Genomic DNA, 20,004 nt, shown 5'->3' on the forward strand with positions numbered 1-20,004 from the left:
TAGAATACAGGCTGCCTTAATGAGCATCTATTGAAAGACGCAGCTGCAGGTCTACATCAATTTGAATTACAGTAGTGTTTACAGTAAACATGTATTTACAGCAAACACAGACTGAAGGAGAAACCCCCCACAGCCCCAGAAGGCTCGATTTCATGACAGTGCATGAACACGTTTGCGGCAAAGCAACGTCGAGTTTCAGATGATTATCTTTAGCCACTGTTTGACACCACTGCCTTAAGATGTTTTCAGTCTTAATCCAAATAGTAATTTGAATAATCTAGAATTTGACGTGTGGTATGCATCTCGTGTAACGTGTTGATCATTTTTCCCTGCTGTCTGGCTGCTAGACATAAAGCAGGTCAGTAAATAGCATGTTTGAAAGCACAGTTTGAGCCTTAAAGAAGATGAGCACACATCGTCTGAACAAATGCATCCAGGTTTGTTTTGTTGCTCTAACCCTGTCGTGCAAATTACATAAGATTCCATTTTTTTTAACACAAATTATGTAAGATGCTGTTGGTGTTGCATATGATGGCTGTGGCTCTGCATCCACTGCTGGAAGAGAAGACTGAAATTTTAAGTGTGTGTCTGAAAAACCAGACAGCAGAAACAAAATCACACATCCACAGACTCCCACATCAGCCACAGAAAAGTCTTTCGCCTGACCTGAGATAACCCGCCGCCACACTCCCCAGACCCCGCACCACACAACAGACTCGTCACCTAAACCGCTTCCTTTCCTCTTCCTCCTCCCATCATTTCCTCTCCTCCTCCACCTCTGTGCCAGCTCTGCCCTCCTCTCCTCCTCCTTCTCTCCTCCTCTGTTACTCTCCTCCTCTGCTCCTCATCTCCCTCCTCCTCCTCTTCCTCCTTCTCAAGGCTGCTCAGCCACCGTGAGTCATCCTCACCTGGTGAATAATTAAAACGTCTGAGACTCTCGCTCCGTCTGGCCGCGGAGGGTTGGCGGTAGAGGAGGAGGAGGTGGGGGGAGGGAGGTGGAGTGATACCTTGCTCAACATTGCCTGAGGGGGAGTGTTATGGGCAGGATTATGAGCAACTGCTATCCATCCATCCATCCCTCACACACATTTGCTTCCACCGTCCTGGAAACAACTCCCTCAGCCCCCGTTCTCAACATGGCTGCCATGTTTTTTCCTGGAATACCTGACACAGTGGAGCAGTAGTGGCTGCACGACTTAGCGTGCACAAAGCGGCGTAATCATTCGGAGGACGGTGCCCGACGGTGCGAGGGTGTGTTTAGTAAATCCACAAGGACGGCAGGAGCTTTACGGGCACGTTTGGCATTCAGTCACCCCCAAGATAATTGGATTAGGGCCGCTTAAAACAGAGTAGCTGGGGGTACTGAGCCTCTTACTTCAGTGCTTATGTTATTATAAATGGCAGCATTGGGTAGTTTTTGCCTTTCCATCATCAGTGTTGCATCAGGTCCATTCTTTCGCGGCGTGACACCCAAATGGAAGGATATTACATCAGTTTGTGAATTATAGGCAAAATAGAGGAGTCGCTCTCTGCCTCTTTGTCTCACTCTGACTGTGTGTGTGTTTATGTGTGTGTGTCTGTTGAGTTAGCACTGAAATAATCTGACCAGGGAGTATAGATGAATGTGCCTTTTATTACATCGGGCAGCAGCTGGCACAGAGCTTAGTGCAGTAAAACGCAGCGCTGGCCGTGCGCTCAGTATGAAACGAGGACGGCTTTTCACCCACTTCCAGGTATATCTGTTTGTACTTTCTGCTGATTGCATAAGTAGGAATATTATATCATCATTTCTTTTCACTCCGCCATTATAATTAGCATTCCTGGGGAAAAAAGAGTCATGCTTGCAACAGCACTTTGGGGTGCTGTGTGGTAAAGGAATACATGAAGAGCGATATCAGCTCATTATGTTTTGTAGCAATGCTCCTAATCAGCACACTGGAGTCATTTACAGAAGACATAGAGCTCTAATGCAGCACTCCCTCCCTCCCTGCCTCCTGGTACAGTTTGCACTGTACCTGCACAGAGTACAAAAGTTTCTGCAGACGCACAAAAAAAAAAAAAAAAATCTGCAGGCTCTCACCATCTTATCGGACCGGTCTAATGTATGATCCAGATTCCCCACAGCTCTGACTCACAGTGTGCTTATTGCTAATACGCTGCAGAGTGTGAAATGAACTACTGCACTGGCTGTCATCTGACCGGCAGCCATTTCTCACTGCACACTGCAAGAATCTGATCAAATTCAGCAAAGGAGCCAAAAGAAAGGCCGAGGTGAAAATCAGATTTTACGCTTTGTCTGGCTCTCCGTAATAACTCCGCGTCTTGATTACTTTATGCTAAGATGTGGTTAACTTCAGCGGCCTGTAACACACACAGAGTCGTCTGTGGGTTGGAGGCTCCCATCCCAGGGTCGAATTACTACTAGAACTGGATTCAATTATTTTTATTGGGATTGATTGGTCTTGTTCGGCGCAATGGAACCAATTAGATTCTCCCAAAAGTGCCAACCTTCCCCAACCTCCCCCTCCCGACATGCTGCGGAGTACGCTCAATGTAACTCAAGGGGTTTCAATTAGAGATCGACCCTGGTCTGGTGGTTCCCATATATTTCTGACATCATGACATGCTGATGCTGTAGCTGCTTCCTTTTTGTGTGTTTTTTGTTTTTCATTGAGCTACACCTTGCCCTGAGCTCTGATACACTGCACACTGCTGCCAGTTGTCATTCCTGCCCTCACTGCCTGTCTCTCTTCCCTCTCTCATTACTCTGTCTCCTGTCACTCTTTCTGTCTCTCCCTGTCTTCTGCTTGCTGTTCGTCTCAGCTTCCGCTAATAACACCCATGCCTGGCAATCCCAGTCACGTAAGTTACTTTAATTTTCATTTGTTGCATCAGGAGCCTCGTTCTGCCCTCGGCCGTCCTGCTTGCTGGTCAGCGCGCTCTCGCCAGCAAAGCGCTTGGATTATTCACGTGGCGTTCACATTCTAGATCAGACGTAATTACCAGATGCTGAGATAACATTTAAAGGAATGACACACCAGATAGAAGAGAGCATGTTTTTACTCTCAAAGCTCAAACCGGTTTTTAAGACGGCACCCAGGAGATGACACCCAGAAGCAGCCGACGAAATTTTACACTGAATTTATCACACAGCTTCTGAAGTTCATACCAGATTCATTTTACCCTCATTAGTCTTTAATGGTCCATATGTTCTGCTGAAAAGATGCCCAACCTCTGGAGGACTTTAGTTTAATGACTCCCCCTAGTGAGTAAAATCAACAGTCGGCAGTGGCTGTTAAAGAAGTCTCTCCCTTTACTTTTTGCAAATGTGCTTTTGCAACAAAATGCGCCTGAAGCTCACAAAGCTGGACTGTTAAAGCAGTCCCTCCCTTTGGATCCTGAATATCTGGATGCTCAAATTTGTCCTACCGAGGCCATTTTATGTGCGGCCGCTCCATCTGCGGTGTCTTTCCAGAATTTCTGGTTGCAGTTTATGGCTGCGTTTGACTTACCTTTAATAAATGAATCATTGACCCATCAGCGTAAACCCTTCCTGCAGGTTATTACCTCTTTTCACTGATGTCAATCTTCAGTGATAACTGACATGAATATCACTGTTTGTGCTTTATTTTTATCTTGACATTTGTAACCTTGAACACTAGTGAAAGCAACAATAAATATCCCTCATTAGAAAACACAAATATTTATTGTATTAGTATGACTTTATGCATAGATATGGAGTTTTTTATGTGTTTATATACATATTTTGTATCATTTACGTTATATCTGCACCTGTGATTTCAGTTTCAGATGCGTCACTGTAAAAAAGAGGAAACTCTAAACTGTAATATCACTAACTGCTCCTCGATTTCTTTTGACCCACCAGTGCGTTTTGCACCCTATCGGCCTCAAGACATCGCCCTCAAACCTCTGCTGTTCGAGGTGCCCAGCATCACCATGGACTCCGTCTTCACGGGCCGCGAGTGGCTCTTCCAGGAGATCGACGCCCACCTCAACAGCCCCAACGCCAGCACCAACCGTGGCGTGGCGGTGGTGGGAAACATCGGCTTCGGCAAGACCGCGATCATCTCTCGCCTGGTGGCACTCAGCTGCCACGGCACCCGCATGAGACAGATCGCCTCCGACAGCCCTCAGGCCTCACCCAAACGTACGCACTCATCAATGTCTGCACGTGATTTCCTGTTTTACCCATGAAGATGACTTAAAATGATAGTTTTTCAGAAGCGCTGGACCGTCTCACTGCAGCCTTTCTTGTGAGAGTAACAGTGTGAAGAGATTGCATGAATGTGCCACGTGTCAGTGTGTTGTGCTGTCTCGTGTCCAGATGGAGAGGGGCTCCCTCTCACCCAGCCCCAGCCCACTCACGGCACCCTGGGAGGAGGCAGCTGTCCCGGGACGCCTGAGATGAGGCGACGTCAGGAAGAAGCCATGAGGAGGCTGGCGTCTCAGGTACCAGATATACCTGTGACCATGTACACACACACATGTTAATTTCAGCCTCTGTTTACAGAAAACACCTTAAAACTTCTGAGATAACATGGGTGGGAAGATTTGTGGTCAATTGGTCGACTTCTTCCTCTCCCATTTGCTTCATTTACATGTACAAATGATTTATTTCTCAGCCAGGTGCTGCAAAAAGAAGCTTGTAGTGATTTTAATATGAAATTTCCAGCTTTTCAGTCGATTGCTGTATCAAATGCTCAAGCCCAGGCCACTTCTGGGCATTTCCACCGGCCCACACCCAGTGTCAGGGGTCTCGTTTGCTTCCCACTGTACTCTCGGTTCCGCCTTTCATTTTTTCTTCATTAAAGATTAGCGCTGCACACATGACGATTAAAAGGAAATATTGCTGCATCACTAAAATGGCCATTTTTATATAGCAGTGACTTCGTTGTGTTTGTGGTTCAGCGTGAAATCCTCAGTCCGCCTGTAATTGAAAAACGGCGAGATAATTTTAAACGGCTGCTTTTTATGTCTTAATTTTTCAATTAGTGACGACATAGGTGGCAGGATAGGCGATGATTCGCTCTTTTGAAAATGCCTTTCCACAGTACGAGCGCGGACACGGCTCGGGTTCAGTGAGAAATGATACGGTTTCAAGCTTTTGAAAGAAAGTCAAAGTTTCGTGCCACCTGCAAGCTATCATGAGCTCACACAGGGCTCGCTCCCGAGGTGGTCGACTTCAAAACAGGCGCAGATAAGCTGGGACTTCGCTTTTACCTCTTTTTAAAAAGCTTTTTCTCGCACAGCTCTTTTTTGTCTTAAACGTTGACTTTTAAAGCATCATTCCTGGAGTGTTTAGCTCGTTTTAACTTGTCTGCGACGCGAGCCTATATGATGATCACTTCCCTGCTTTTCTTCGGCTCTGCTGTTGTACCTTGGTCCCCCTTCCCTGCTGCTTAGCCATCTGCATCCCCAGTCCCAGCCTGATGCATTATGCAGATGTGTTTAAAAAAGAAAAAACAACTTTGCCAGGGAGCCTTATGAAATATTTATACCTGCAGAAAGCCATTTCCCAGCCAAGCTATTAGATCTTGTTAACTCTGTGCATTAATAATTGAGCTCACCCCCTTTTCACCCCTTTTGTTTTAAAGCCCTTTATTCCATTGTGTCCAAAAATTAGCATTCCATTTTGATTAGTCCATCCCCTTTTCCGCCCTGGCCTCTGATCGCTGTCACCGCCTCCGAAAATCCAAACTCTTTGTGATCTCTCAGTCCTCGGGAGCGCTTGGTCACACCTGCTGCTATTGTTTTGCGGGCTAACCTCTCAGAAAATTCCCCCGCCTCCGACTAGTTTCTAATATCCCGACATGTCCGCCCAAAGACTTCTTATTCATCCAGTCGCTCATTGTCGTTCATTCAAACACGTTTCAAGCACGTGGCTGTGAAATATTACAGTTTAACGCTCGACTTCTTCGTGCCACAATCATCGAACACATGAGCATGCATGAGCTAACTCCGAATCAGTCTCTCTTGGCAGCCGGAAGCAATGAATTATTAATAGCTGAAACCGTACAGTGAAACGAGTAGTATTATGTTTCATTATACTGCGATCATCCACCATGAAGTTGACTCAATCCCAAATGAGTTGTAGCTGTAGTAGACGCTGGGAAAACTGGCTCCGTGCTGACACAGCCCTGAAAAAAGTGTTATTTCTAAAAGTGTGTCATCTGGCTCCCATGCTCCCTGACACTGATCTTCAATCAGTTTCGCAATACCCAAAGGCTGGCAAAGGTTAGGATTACCAGGAGGGAAATGGAAGCGTTCACCTTTATGTTTCTCTGACCTGGCTGCAATCGTCTCCCAACTCTCTGTCGCCCCCAGGTGGTGGCGTACCACTACTGCCAGGCAGATAACGCCTACACCTGCTTGGTGCCGGAGTTTGTGCACAACGTGGCGGCTCTGCTGTGCCGCTCGCCGCACCTCGTTGCCTACAGGGAGCAGCTGCTGAGGGAGCCTCACCTCCAGAGCATCCTGAGCCTGCGCTCCTGCGTCCAGGACCCCCTGGCCTCCTTCAGGAGGGGGGTCCTAGAGCCCCTGGATGCACTTTACAAAGGTGAAAAGCTTGCAGCTGAAAGCAGTGTGAGGTAGTGGTGGGTGGAGGAATGGTGCAGATCATTCACTGAAGTAAAAGTACTGCAAAATGCTCTCAAAGCATTACAAGTGAAAGTACTCATAGTGCAGTAAAATATTCCCTGTCAGTGTTTTTCTATCATATCTGATGTTTGGGGATGAATATTAATGCAGCATTAATGTGTTTGCTGCATTTTACTGCTGTAGATGTTTAAGGTTGAGCTCATTTGAACTACTTTATAGACCGTGGGCTCGTTTAATCTACAGCAACGCATCATATACTATAAGATCAGCGTAAGTTTGTGGTGTTGCTGTCCTCTGAGAACCACGTATCTCTGTAAAGACAGAAAAAAAGAGTGTATTTAGCTGAAGGAGGAGGAGAAGTTTCTTAACACATAAAGGAAAACTTCAGTTTATGAGAAAACATCAAAAATCACAGAATTTGGAGATACATGGTTTTTACTGGACAGAACAGGTATGTAATCTGAAAAGTAACTAAAGCTGCCAGACGCATGTAAAAAGTAGAATATCTGCCTCTGAGATGTAGTGGATTAGAGGTATAAAGCTGAGTAAAATGGAAACACTCAAGTAAAGTTCAAGTACCTTAAACCTGTACTTGAATACAGTGCTCATTGAAGGTGGTTTAAATTGAAGCTTTCCCAAACCTGAATGTGTTCATGGTGGTTTAAACCCCAACACAGAGATCAGAGCGCTCACAGAATGGACTCTGAAGGTCCAAAACAAGAATCATATCATGTAAGAAGTATTTTAAAATAATCGATACGCAGCATTAAGACTTTATTCTATGATGTGACTGTTCAAGAAAAATGTCTGTTCTTCAGCGCTTAAAGGGAAAAGCATCCAGATGTCTGAAATCATCTGTATAAAGCAAATAATCTGTTGCATTAAAGAAAGAAAAACAGTCTGTTTATACAGAAAGAATCAGAAAACTACAGTAATCTATAGCTCCAAGTGATTAAAAGACCTTTCAGAGTCTTTCTGCTTCTTAGCCGGTTATTTATTTTGCTCTGTTGGTCTGAATGTTTTCACGTTCTTCAGAATAAACTTGAATTTGTAATAATTTAAAGGTATTTGCCTCATTCAAATACAGTGCTTCTGGCTATTTATTATTAATGCCCCTTCAGACCTCAGTATCCAATTTATTCATTGACTGGAACCCCTGGTGCATGATATGAGATGCTTCTTGTGCTCGATGTGCTCAGTGTGATCAAGATCAGCGTTCCTAATCTCTGCGCTCGAGCTCAAACCTCCTCACTCACCAAACCGACCTTCACAGGTAATCATTGATCCAAGAGGCCAAAACAAAACCTGTGATTGTTCCTTTTAGTATCTGAAGTGAACTGTGACTGTGGCTCAGCCTGAAGTCTGCATATGAAGAAGCAGGCTTAGACTTGAGGAATGCCATGAGATGTGGCTGAAAGCTCTGGAAACATCAGAGAAATTGTACCTTTTTTGACCTTTTATTTTGTTGTTTCTCTTGTTTCCAAGGTTAAGAATGAATCTTGAAGCTAAAGATGGAGAATTTCTTTCATTGCAGTCCGTCATTTATATATATATTTGCATGCTCACTGTCCTTTTTCAGAGAGGAAGATCAACTCCGAGGAGGACCTCATCATCCTCATCGACGGTCTGAATGAAGCAGAGTTCCACAAGCCGGACTACGGAGACACCATCGTGTCCTTCCTCACCAAAACCATCAACAAGTTCCCTCCCTGGCTCAAGCTGGTGGTCACGGTCAGAACTACGTTACAGGTAAAGAAATCCACGTTTGAATCTGCTCTTCTGCTGTTTCACATTCAGTCACGCTCAGAAAGTTGTGTTTTTAATTCAGCGTGGAGGGTTTTCACATCAGCGTTACCAGCAGGTTATGTCTGCATCAGCTGGAGGTCCCTCACTGACTGTTGAGTTTGTCTGACCTTTTCATTTTTCCTCTATTATGCAGAGAACATGAAAAAAGTCTGTTTTTAATCTGTCTTTTTCCCTCCGTGTACCTTTCATTCATGGGAAGTTAATTAAGAGCATATTATACTTTATTTTTGACCTGTATTTGAACCATTGTAAGTGTGTAAGGCTGCTGCCAGATGTATCAAGCTGCCGTGTCTAAAAACGAGTCCCTGGCTGTTCAGGAGATCACCAACGCGCTGCCGTTCCACCGCATCTCTCTGGACGGCCTGGAGGAGAACGACGCCATAGACCAGGACCTGCAGGGCTACATCCTGCACCGCATCCACAGCAGCCCAGAGATCCAGAACAACATCTCGCTCAATGGCAAGATGGACAACACCACCTTCGGCAAGCTCAGTGCCCACCTCAAAGCCCTGAGCCAGGGCTCCTATCTGTACCTCAAGCTCACCTTTGACCTCATCGAAAAGGGCTACCTTGTCCTCAAAAGCTCCAGCTATAAGGTACTGAGCTATTGCTTGTTTGTAAGGGTCTTCACAGGTGTAGCTGAGGCCCAAGTGGTGTGAGGGAGAGATGCGAGGCTCAGAATTCACCCAAATCCGAACACACGGATGTGATACACATATTGTTAGATGAAGTGCGACTTCACTTTCTGAAGGTATCTCTGATGTCCATCATGAATAAACATCCATTAATCTGCCTAGAAATCCTAGAAAAATAGATGTTCTGCTGCAGAACTTGCCCGAGAATCGTCATGTTTTTAAGTTTTCTTCAGTATCAAAGTGAGCTGCTTTTAGTTATCTGTACATGAATGATCAGATTGCAAACAGGAGCTGCTAATAGCTAATTCAGCATACTTTTATGGTCCCATTTTCAAAATGTCAAAAAATATAGGCTAAGAAAACAGGGCCCTAGTTGTAGCCTAAAGCGTAACTCCTTAATCCATAGCAAAAGGAAAGAGATGAGGAGGTGTTTGGAGGGTCCAGATGAGGGGGGGGGGCACTGTGTCAGACTAAATTCGGTGCTCATAATCTGCAAAGGCAGCGCCTGAAAAGCGTTTTTATTTATCTGCACTCTGGCATGCTTTGTGTAGAAGTAGTCTCATAAAGTCTTTGACTGGAGGAGCCCCGCACCTTTTTGATAAATAATGCAGCTGAATTGTTTTAGTGTGCATTTCATAATGAAATATGTTATCTCACACCCCCAGATTCATTTAATTTCATGTATTCAGAAGTGCTTCCAGACTCCATAAAAATGACAACTTATAAATTCACATTCTCCTCTCTGAGGAAGACCACGTGGAACAGTTGAAGCCGCGCTGTACAAACGCGATGCATTATTCATGTTCTGTAGAGCCGATCCAGAGGAAGCCAGCGGTGCGACTCACGCTCTCTCCCTCCTCCTTCAGGTGGTTCCAGTCAACCTGGCAGAGGTGTACCTGCTGCAGTGCAACATGCGCTTCCCCACGCAGTCATCATTCGAGCGGGCGCTCCCCCTGCTCAACGTGGCCGTGGCCTCGCTTCATCCGCTGACCGACGAGCAGATATATCAGGCCATCAACGCCGGTTCGCTGCAGGTAGCAATCCTAAAATATACGAGACCTTTTGAAGGGAATTGATGTATTATAAAATGTCCTCGGTGATCCAGTCAGCGTCAAAGTCAAACTTCTCATTTAAAGAGCACGATTTTTATGTGCATTAAATACAGGGTTTATGAAAAGGTCTCCAGCTAATCTGTGATTTTTACTCCGTCCTCCAGCTAAAAGAGGCTGATTCAATCAAAAGCCAAAGCGTGTCATCAAATGTTTATTTAACACAGTCAGGTATAATTAAAGGGAGTGAAGACGGATTTCTTTAGCCAGCGTATTACTGTGAGGGATGAGGTTCTATGCAAACACTGTTTCCTGCCACATTAGAACAGTTTGAGGTTGTTTGCATCACATGAATGAAGGAGATTAATACGTGGACTCAAAAACACTTCAGAAAACTGTCGCCAGTAAACAGACGGAGCGCAAACGATTGAATTCTGATGACTGAATTTTTGACTTACCCTGAATTGTTGGTTATGAATGAATGAATATTATAAGATAAAGAAAACATCATCTTGCTCGAATGAAAAACTGAATGAATGCAGGTTTTGTTTAATTTGTGCTGGAAGACCGACACATGCAGAAGTGCTCTTCAGCTTTCTATCAAGATGAAAGAAAGAGGATTTTTTTTGTGTGTGTTCACTGAGTGCTGAGGTTAATGTGCGCAGCATTTTGGATTCACTCTTCATCCATTATCATAGAACCGAACCTCCAAGAACAGTTTGCAGTGAAGTGAGAAAACTGGCTAATATCAGTGTGAGGCAGCTAGAAATGATCACTCACTCTGAGGCACTGTGTGCTGCAGGGCACGCTGGACTGGGAGGATTTCCAGCAGCGCGTGGACAACCTGTCGGTCTTCCTGGTGAAGAGGAGGGACGGCACCAGGATGTTCGTTCACCCCTCCTTCAGGGAGTGGCTGATCTGGAGGGAGGAAGGAGAAAAGACGAAGTTCCTCTGCGATCCGAGGTGAGGACGGCGGGCTGAAAGGGGCTGGACTGACTGCTGGTGGAAGGAAACAGCAGTTCTTGAGTTTATCTGGAAACAGGAAGTAGTTTCAGAAGCGACTGAATCATTAGTTGTATGTCTTATCTTCATCTGCAGCTCCACAAATATGAAATCACTAAATCTCAGCTGTTAATAGGATTCTGATTGAATATCATTATGAAAACATAAAAAGGTCTTTTATTATGAAATATACTGATTTTCTAATTTAAGGAATAGAATTACACAGTATTTAATCCCAATCAAAAGTTCAGATTCACCACCTTCTTTCCCACAAATGTGACACTTACTGATTCTTGTTGCATCCAGTTGCTTCTGTATCGTGTCTAACGATATATGTTATGTTATGTCCCAGAATGTCATTTTAAGGCCCCAGCCGTGACTGTCGCTGTGTGAAAAGAAGCCTCTCTTTTAGCTGCAGGAACATTATGTTTATCTAGCGTGCGAAATGTTTTATTTCCTGTTCCTTAATTAAAACCGACTGCACCGACTGTGCAGACGATAACACGATGTAATGACCTGATGAGTCAGTCTGAAGTATTGAAAGATGGCGTGTCGGTCCTCTCTGCAGGAGCGGTCACACGCTACTGGCCTTCTGGTTCTCTCGGCAGGAGAACAAGCTGAACAGGCAGCAGACTATTGAGCTGGGCCATCACATCCTCAAAGCACATATCTTCAAGGTATACCATTATTTGTCTCCACACACACACGTGCGCACACACACACACACACACACAGCTGCGGTCTGGCTCCACAGTAATGAATATTTACACTCCATCTCTGTGTTCAAGGGTCTCAGCAAGAAAGTCGGGGTTTCCTCATCTATCTTGCAAGGCCTGTGGGTATCCTACAGCACAGAGGGCCTTTCAGCTGCACTTTCTTCACTCCGAAACCTCTACACTCCCAACATCAAGGTACAGGCAGAGCAGAGAGGAGTCATACTTACAGAATATTTCAACATGTTCCAATCTGCTTCTGAAATGTGCTTCATGGAAATCTTCCTCTCTCTGGACTAACATAGTTTCAATATTCTAAGTTCTACTTTGCTCAGGTAACTTTTTGTTTCCTCATTCTGTGTTTTTTTTTCATTTTTGTTTGTGTGTTTGTGTGTCCAGGTGAGCCGGCTGCTGATGCTGGGCGGGGCCAATGTTAACTACCGTACGGAGGTGCTGAACAACGCCCCCGTCCTGTGCGTCCACTCCCACCTGGGCTACATGGACATGGTGGCTCTGCTGCTCGAGTTCGGCGCCTCCGTCGACGCCCCGTCTGAGAGCGGCCTCACGCCGCTGGGCTACGCCGCCGCTGGGGGACACATGGCCATCGTGACCGCGCTTTGCCGCAGGAGAGCGAAGGTGTGTGATTAAAAAAAGGGAGAGTGTGTGGGGAGTGGCGCTTCATTGTTCCTTTCCTGATCAAATCCACGTTCTGTCAACAGGTGGACCACCTGGATAAGAACAGCCAGTGTGCCCTGGTTCACGCGGCCCTGAGGGGCCACATGGAGGTGGTGAAGTTCCTCATCCAGTGTGACTGGGGCATGGGGCCGCAGCAGCAGTCACCACAAACCCAGCAACAGGCGGCCTTCACCAAGAGCCACGCGGTCCAGCAGGCCCTCATCGCTGCAGCCAGCATGGGCTACACAGAGGTGAGGGGGGGTGGAGGAGGGCGATGGGGGTGAAAGTGGTGCCATGGTTTGATTATTGTACCCTCCAGTGAGACATAATATACTTTTAGGGACTCTGAGTCTTAAAGCTAAAATGATTAAAGGCATAAAATGAGCTCCTGTAACTATTACTGCTTCCATACGCCTCTAACTCCAACGCTCATTTTACTTTTTGGAGCGCTTCTGTCTTAAAGGTCGATATCTGTTGAGGTAGATTTTGCTAGAGGAAAATAGAAATGCTGGATGTACTCATTATTGCGACACTCTGTGCCTTGTTGCATTCACACCGAGGTTGTTGAGAGACACCAGAACAGCTGCTGAAGCTGCTCGTTCGGTAACAGGACAGACAGCAGACAGCATGGAAATGTTCGTTTTTTTACAATAATTCAGAGACGCATGACGCTACTTTTCTTAGTAATACCCTGATACATTTATCAGATGTTTGACTGCAGTTTAATTTTCAAAACACAGTAAATGTGAGCGCCAAGAGAGACGAATCAGACGGTGAAATATTTAATCAAACAGACTCAGAGAGGAAGCACAAATCTCTTTGCGGACCAGTAAACTTACACTAATTTGAATTTTACAGAGAGTGAAGGAGGGAGGACAAAGACTGGGAGTATGATGGAAGTTATGGAGATAGAAAGATGTAAAGAGGGCCAATTAAGGGCGAGAGGAGCCATGTGTGAATCAACTGTATGTGGTAAATCCTGAGGCTTTAAAAAGGCTGAAGCTGAAGGAGGTCTGGTGATTGATGTCGTTGCTAATGATGACTGTCAGTCATGTAAATTCAGCCTTTTCAATAAAATTCAATTCAAGGAAAGTACATTTATGATAACAGGTGGTTTTATTCTTATCTTTTATCTGTTTGAAATAAACTTGGACATTAATCTGAGTCTTCTCGAATCTTGTCCCCCATCAGATCGTGTCCTATCTGCTGGACCTGCCAGAGAAAGACGAAGAGGAGGTGGAGCGGGCCCAGATCAATAACTTTGACACTCTGTGGGGGGAGACAGGTGGGAATACCTGCTGCAGCCAGACATTAGTACTCCAATAAAACCCTGCGTGTAGCCCTGACGGAGGGCTGCGAATGCTTAGTGGTTCATGTAGCTGTGAAATCCCTGGACTTGATGCAAAAAGACACTAGTTTGTCCTGAGACTCAGGGTTGGTCTGCGCGAGGCGGAGCGCTGCAGTGCGGATATGAGAGATCGTTCTTGTGTGTCTGCAGCTGCTGCTGCTGCTGCTGCTGCTGCTGCTGCTGCTGCGTCAGATGCTGATGGCAGTGCAGTGGTGTCATTGGAGCACAGACGGGGCTGGGCTCACACAGAGGAGGGGGAGGCGGGGGGGGGGGGGTGAGTGTGATCCAGGGCGCCCAGAAATGGCTTGCCCTGTGGCAGGCTGGTGGGAAATGTACTGTATCATTGTAAACTAAAGCTATCAAAGCTCATTGCTTATTCCCCCGGCCGCCCTGATGGGAACGCTGCTCCTCACTGTCAGCTGAAGGACTCACTCAGCCCTGTTTTCATTGTTTATAAGGATGACAGTTGTTCTGGAGGATGACTTGTAATCGCAGTGTTACCGGATAGGTCAGCTGAAAATACATTATTGTTTACAGCAGCTGGAGGCGTAACGGCTCGTGCAGATGTACTTGCTGAGCTGTGCAGATCAAAGCGTCCTTCCAGCAGAGAGTCGACGGGCTGAAACTAAAGCCAGGCCGATAAGTCGGATGATTCTCACTGCAGATGTCAGTCAGCTGAGAAGTAACAAGAACTTAGACTATAGAAATGGTCATTCAGAGGCAGTGTCATTACATAGTTTGTCCACCAGAGGGCATTGACAAGGTGATTTTTCCACTGCATCAGATTTTTTTTTTTAAACCCAGTCAGTATCGGCCTCAGAGCTACAGTATCGGTTGGATTACAGTTGAAACTGGGGTCAGCCCTCCACCCCTCTGGGGCTGCTGCCACTCTACTTAAAAGAGATTTGTTCCCTCAGTTTAAATTATTCCAGTTATAATCTTTACATTTGAGAGGATGTCTTTTCAAAGGCCAAAGTGTCACGGGTATACTCCTCTGTCCTAATCTTCTTCTCCTCTTCTTCTTCTTCTACAATATTTTTTCGCATAATGATAATGTATGAAAACGACAAAAACAATATTAAAGCGGTCACTCGTAGAGATTCAGAGAATTATCCCCTGGACCTGCAGCTCTCTGAGTTTCAGCTCATTGTTTGGTGTCAGGCTGCACCTTTACTGTTCTGGTTCAGTCTCACCGCTCTCATAGGATCGTTTTTGGCCACAGGCGGCAGCTGTTTTCAGCGAAAAAAGCTCTAAAAACCCACTGCACTTTAGCTGCTCAGATGCAATTAGCAACTAACTGGTGAACACAGTGGAGCATTTAGCAGCTAAAGACTCGGATATTTCCCTCAGGAGGTGATAAAAACCAAAAACAGAGCTAGGAGAGAGTGATTATTGGCCAGTCATCATCCAGCATTCACCAGGTGGACACAAACACGACTCTGAATGACTGACAGAGTTGCTCTTTAACTGCTGGATGTATTTGCTAACAAGTTCAACTCATAAGGCGATGATGTGTTCTCAAGGTGTTCACAACTCATTTCTACAGCTCCCGATTGGCTGAAAGTATCAGTTATTGCAGGTTTGGTAATGACTTTGTAGGCGTCCTCCTGCCTCTTCTGACAAAAATCAAGTGCATGAAGGCAACCAGAAGAACTAAAAACCTGATTTCTATCCACCACGTTCATCGTCTCAGCCCTCATTCACTGTGTTTGTGCGTCCAGCTCTGACTGCGGCTTCCGGTCGGGGGAAGCTGGAGGTTTGTCGTCTGTTACTGGAGCAGGGCGCAGCCGTGGCCCAGCCCAACAGGAGAGGCATCGTCCCGCTGTTCAGCGCCGTCCGACAGGGACACTGGCAGGTTAGTTGAATGCGCTGGCTTTGAATCGAGTGGATAAAGTTCACCAGGACTACGTTTTGCTTAGTGGGCGCCGTGTTTGGCTGTTTCAGATCGTGGACCTCCTCCTCACACACGGCGCAGATGTCAACCTGGCTGACAAGCAGGGTCGTACTCCTCTAATGATGGCCGCCTCAGAGGGACATCTCGGGACTGTTGAGTTCTTACTGGCTCAAGGTAAAACAGGCTTCAAGCATTATGACATGAACGCAAAATATCCAATATAATACAGATGTTGAATAGATTGGTAGCAAAGGAAATTAATATCTTTATCTTTGGTGTTCAGAGTCAGAAATGAGGTCTGTAAATCAAAATGACAGCGGTTAATGTCGTCCTCTTGAACTGCTCCGTTAAACACGTCTTCTTAACTCCGATCACTTTGCTGCTGCTCTCAGCCTGTTCTGACAGCAGTTCCTCTGCGTCTCTCCCTATTTGGATTGGATGCAAACACAAAAAGTCCGACCTGACAGACGTACAGTTGAGTCAGATTTGACGCATCCGTGGAAACGCTGAGGAGAAAACTGAGGAGACTTCATAACAAGTGTGAATGTTTCCAGTCCTAATGTCTGAACGAAGAACAAAAAAACTCATATTTGTCTCTCCTACAGTCATTCAGAAAAAGCACGTAGTCACCGCACTAATAAAAAAAGAGCATAATTACTGTTTTCAAATTGTGTTTACAGTAATTACAGCCAAATTAAATCAGCAACAGATTTTAAAAAATCCATGAAAACGAATTAAGCAGTTAGATATGAAATAATGGAAATGACAAACCACACAGATGGAGCGCGTTTAGCCGCTTAAAAGAATCCAGAGTGAAGGACGCCTGGCTGTGTGTCACTGCTGCCGTTTGCTTTCCCAGGAGCCTCTCTGTCTCTGATGGATAAGGAGGGTCTGACCGCTCTGAGCTGGGCCTGTCTGAAAGGCCATTTACCTGTCGTCCGCTGCCTGGTGGAGAGCGGAGCCGCCACCGACCACGCAGACAAGAACGGACGCACGCCCCTCGACCTCGCCGCCTTCTACGGAGACTCTGAGGTGGTAAGTGGCCAAAGGGCGGGGCATCGAACCTCTGCTCAGAAATGTGTTTGACCTTCACTGTGCAGACGGGTGTTGCTCATATTCATCTGGTGAAGAGGGAACTTTGTCTGCACTCGCCTTAAATTTGACTCATTTAAGCCAATCACGGTCCAATATCCAACGTACGAAGGAGGAGACATCTTGCTTTTAGTATTTTAACTTTCAGCATCGACATAAAGTAGATCCTGGTTTTTCGGTGAGGGAGAACGAGCAGATGTAACCGCATTTTTGTGGAAAAACAGCATCAGATATGAATCATTATTCCCTGCAGAGCATCTTTATGTATCTCAAAACATGCTTGGAGGGAATCTTTAATTCTTGTTTGGTGCAAACTGAGATGTGTCAGTATCACACTGTCAAGTACCAAAATTTGGCGTCAGATGCTTCCTCAAAGAGCCAGTTTGGGTTTGAAATGTTGCACCTCTCTCAATGTGAGAAAGATGAGATGGAAGCGGCGTCTGGAGCAGATGAGGGAGTTCTTGGACGAGTGTTCTTTAAAAAGTTGCCCAGCTGTTCTCACCATGTTTCTTTGTCTTTTCAGGTCCAGTTCTTGGTGGACCACGGGGCCATGATAGAGCACGTAGACTACAGCGGGATGCGTCCTCTCGACAGGGCGGTGGGCTGCAGAAACACGTCGGTGGTGGTCGCCCTGCTCAAGAAAGGAGCCAAGATAGGTAAGAGCGGGTGAGCAGAGTGAAGAGCCCACCGTTTAGCTCACAAAGGACCTCTTTTAGATGCAGCATCCTTGTCCAAAGGTTATTTGCCTGCCGTGAAATGAGACACAACTTGAGATTGTATTTTGGTTGAAAAGGTCACGCGCTGGAGTTCAAGCATGAGCTGCATGAAAGACAATGAAGGGAGAAGCCAGAGATGAAAGCGCACTTCCTTTTAAGTGCACACTTCCCTGCTGGTCATTGCGGAGCATTGTAGCATTTTGCTGCGATCAGCCATGGATCGGGGTTTGTGTCTCCATGCAGCTTAAACCACTTCCTGCTCCTGTATGTCATCCGCCCCCTCCGCTGCCGCATCGTGCTGCTTCTCCTCAGCTATTTATGGCTCTGATGTGTGTTTCTTTTTATCGTACTACTCTTGCCGCTGTGTTGTTTTGCTCTCTCTCTCTCTGTCATGTTTTCTCGGTGCCTCTGTTTGTCTCTATCGCTCACGCTATCTCCCAGTTTCTCCCTCGATCACATGCTCTGTCTCTCTGTTCCCCCGCGGTTGCTCAGAGACAGGTTGTTATTAGCGCTTGCGGTGTTTCTTTTCGGTATGTTTTTCTTTTCCGCTCAGGCACTTATCTCCGCTTCTCACTGCTGCTTCTTTTTGTGTTCCTTTTTTCTCACTTCTCCTCCTCCTCCACCACCACTGCCATCACCTCTCTTTCTCTCTCACCTTCTTGCCGTTTCTCTCTGGCAACTCTGCCCCACCCCTCGCTCCGCCCTCCCACTTACACTCCTTCCCTTGCTCATGACCTCCTTCCTCCTTCCTCCTCCTCCTTCCCCTCCCGCCCCTCTCCCTCTTGCCCCTATCCCCCGCCTCTCTCTCCGGCCCCAGGATGTCAGACGCTGCCCAGTCGGCCCCGAGGTAAAGCCAAGGCTGTCGACTTCTCACCCCACCAGGCATTTTGACAGCTCTATCTCCTCTCTCTGTGTTGTCTGTGTCGTCCTAAGTGTCGGCAGGCCAGCTTAGCTACCAAAACCTTCTCAAACCTTCACAAATAATAACATGCAAAGGTATTAGCACTGACAGTGATGCAGTCGGGATTGCCTAGAGGTAGATGCTAACGTCCAAGTGGTTAATGACAGCATGCCCGGCCTCCAGCCTGCGACGTCGTACCGAGGTGTCGACCTTTCCATCCCACAGATGCATGACGGAAGGCCTCAGTAACACTTGCGTGGTCGTGATCTAGCAGAAAATGCATGTGTTTGTAATTCCTCTGTGCCACCGCCACCACAGACTGAGGTGATAAACCACTGTACTGTGCATCGTCCATCTTCCAGACGTTTCCACAGTGTCAGCCAGGCTAGTCAGCGGCATTCCCACCCTCACCCTCACCCTCACCACCACCACCAGCTCAGGGGACAGCTAACGCCTGCAGAGCCCTGTTATATCCCTCCTGCTTGCCTCTTTTGTTTATTGTACCCGCCCTGTGTCTCCTCGTGCAAGATCCCCTCCTTTTCATCCCCGTGGTGTGTGTGTGTGTGCGTGTGTGTGTACATGTGTCAAGGATTGCTGTTGCGCAGATACAGAAAAGACACATCAGTTTCAGTCAGGGATTTTTCTTGGATTTTTCAGCCATAACGCAGTCTGCAGGGATGAAGCGTCTTTTTTTCTTCTTCCTTTTCTTTTTAAACACGCCGCTCCCGTTCGCATTCACCGGGAGCTTTTCCTGCTTTTCCGCTGCTCTTGATCACATCCCTGAATCGGCCACTAGCACTAAGAATTACTGTTCATCTGCACTTCTTGACAAGACCAGAAAATGTGTCTCGATGGAAAGACGTGACGACGTGATTATCTCACTGTTTGTTTGTTTTTTACTCTGCGTGTGCTCTGGGTTTGCCTGGGCCAAAACATATTTGCAGATAATTGCAAATTCTGGTACTTGAGAGCGATCAAAATGTGCTCATTCTGCTCTCCGATTAGGCAAATTTAACTTGAAGCAGCATTAAAGAAAAGCTCAGCATTATTGGCAAATGGTATTTGACCCAGGTGAGACGTCCCATAGCGAGGTCTCAGTGCTCTCGAGGTGTCAGAGCAGGTTTTTGTAATATTTCCTCTGCAGTGGATTGCCTGTCTTTTCTCCTCCATCCCCCATCTTGGCTGTCGTCCTCACCCGTTATTATCGTTGTGTGTGGCGTGACTCCCAGTCGCTCCTCCCTTCGTCCTCCTCTGCTTTTTTCTGTGTGTCTTTCTCACTGTGGTTTTTTTTTTTTTTTTTTTTTTTCATCTGCTCCTTCCTGTGTTACCCAGGTCCAGCCACATGGGCCATGGCCACCTCCAAACCCGACATCATGATCATCTTACTCAGCAAACTCATCGAGGAGGGGGACAGCTTCTACAAGGTCGGAGAGCACGTTTCATGGTTTTAATTACAGATGTGATTTGAAGTGTGAAATTAAAAAATATACTGCCATTATGAGCAATATAGACTTCAAGTAAAAGGTAAAAATAATGTGTTGTATATGGTAGAAAA

The 20,004-nt window shown here is 46.2% G+C and overlaps 1 protein-coding gene across 14 annotated transcripts in view; it reads left to right on the forward strand.

Annotated features, from left to right (window-relative positions):
- tanc2b (tetratricopeptide repeat, ankyrin repeat and coiled-coil containing 2b) overlaps positions 1 to 20,004 on the forward strand; it is a 117,764-nt gene that overhangs the window by 92,187 nt on the left and 5,573 nt on the right. For 7 of the 14 annotated variants that reach the window (XM_070990882.1, XM_070990886.1, XM_070990890.1 and 4 more), the window contains 19 exons: positions 2,824 to 2,862; positions 3,887 to 4,168; positions 4,346 to 4,470; positions 6,346 to 6,577; positions 8,198 to 8,367; positions 8,742 to 9,020; positions 9,926 to 10,093; positions 10,911 to 11,071; positions 11,679 to 11,787; positions 11,899 to 12,021; positions 12,223 to 12,459; positions 12,543 to 12,749; positions 13,690 to 13,783; positions 15,568 to 15,701; positions 15,791 to 15,914; positions 16,600 to 16,775; positions 17,356 to 17,488; positions 18,366 to 18,395; positions 19,782 to 19,873. In XM_070990882.1, coding sequence (XP_070846983.1) covers positions 2,824 to 2,862; positions 3,887 to 4,168; positions 4,346 to 4,470; positions 6,346 to 6,577; positions 8,198 to 8,367; positions 8,742 to 9,020; positions 9,926 to 10,093; positions 10,911 to 11,071; positions 11,679 to 11,787; positions 11,899 to 12,021; positions 12,223 to 12,459; positions 12,543 to 12,749; positions 13,690 to 13,783; positions 15,568 to 15,701; positions 15,791 to 15,914; positions 16,600 to 16,775; positions 17,356 to 17,488; positions 18,366 to 18,395; positions 19,782 to 19,873 — 2,915 coding nt within the window. The remainder of the gene's footprint in view (positions 1 to 2,823; positions 2,863 to 3,886; positions 4,169 to 4,345; positions 4,471 to 6,345; positions 6,578 to 8,197; positions 8,368 to 8,741; positions 9,021 to 9,925; positions 10,094 to 10,910; positions 11,072 to 11,678; positions 11,788 to 11,898; positions 12,022 to 12,222; positions 12,460 to 12,542; positions 12,750 to 13,689; positions 13,784 to 15,567; positions 15,702 to 15,790; positions 15,915 to 16,599; positions 16,776 to 17,355; positions 17,489 to 18,365; positions 18,396 to 19,781; positions 19,874 to 20,004) is intronic. The other 7 variants (XM_070990884.1, XM_070990889.1, XM_070990893.1 and 4 more) reach the window with 3 other exon arrangements.

This window comes from Chaetodon trifascialis, chromosome 21, assembly GCF_039877785.1.
Source record: "Chaetodon trifascialis isolate fChaTrf1 chromosome 21, fChaTrf1.hap1, whole genome shotgun sequence".
Classification (NCBI taxonomy): Eukaryota; Metazoa; Chordata; class Actinopteri; order Chaetodontiformes; family Chaetodontidae; genus Chaetodon; species Chaetodon trifascialis.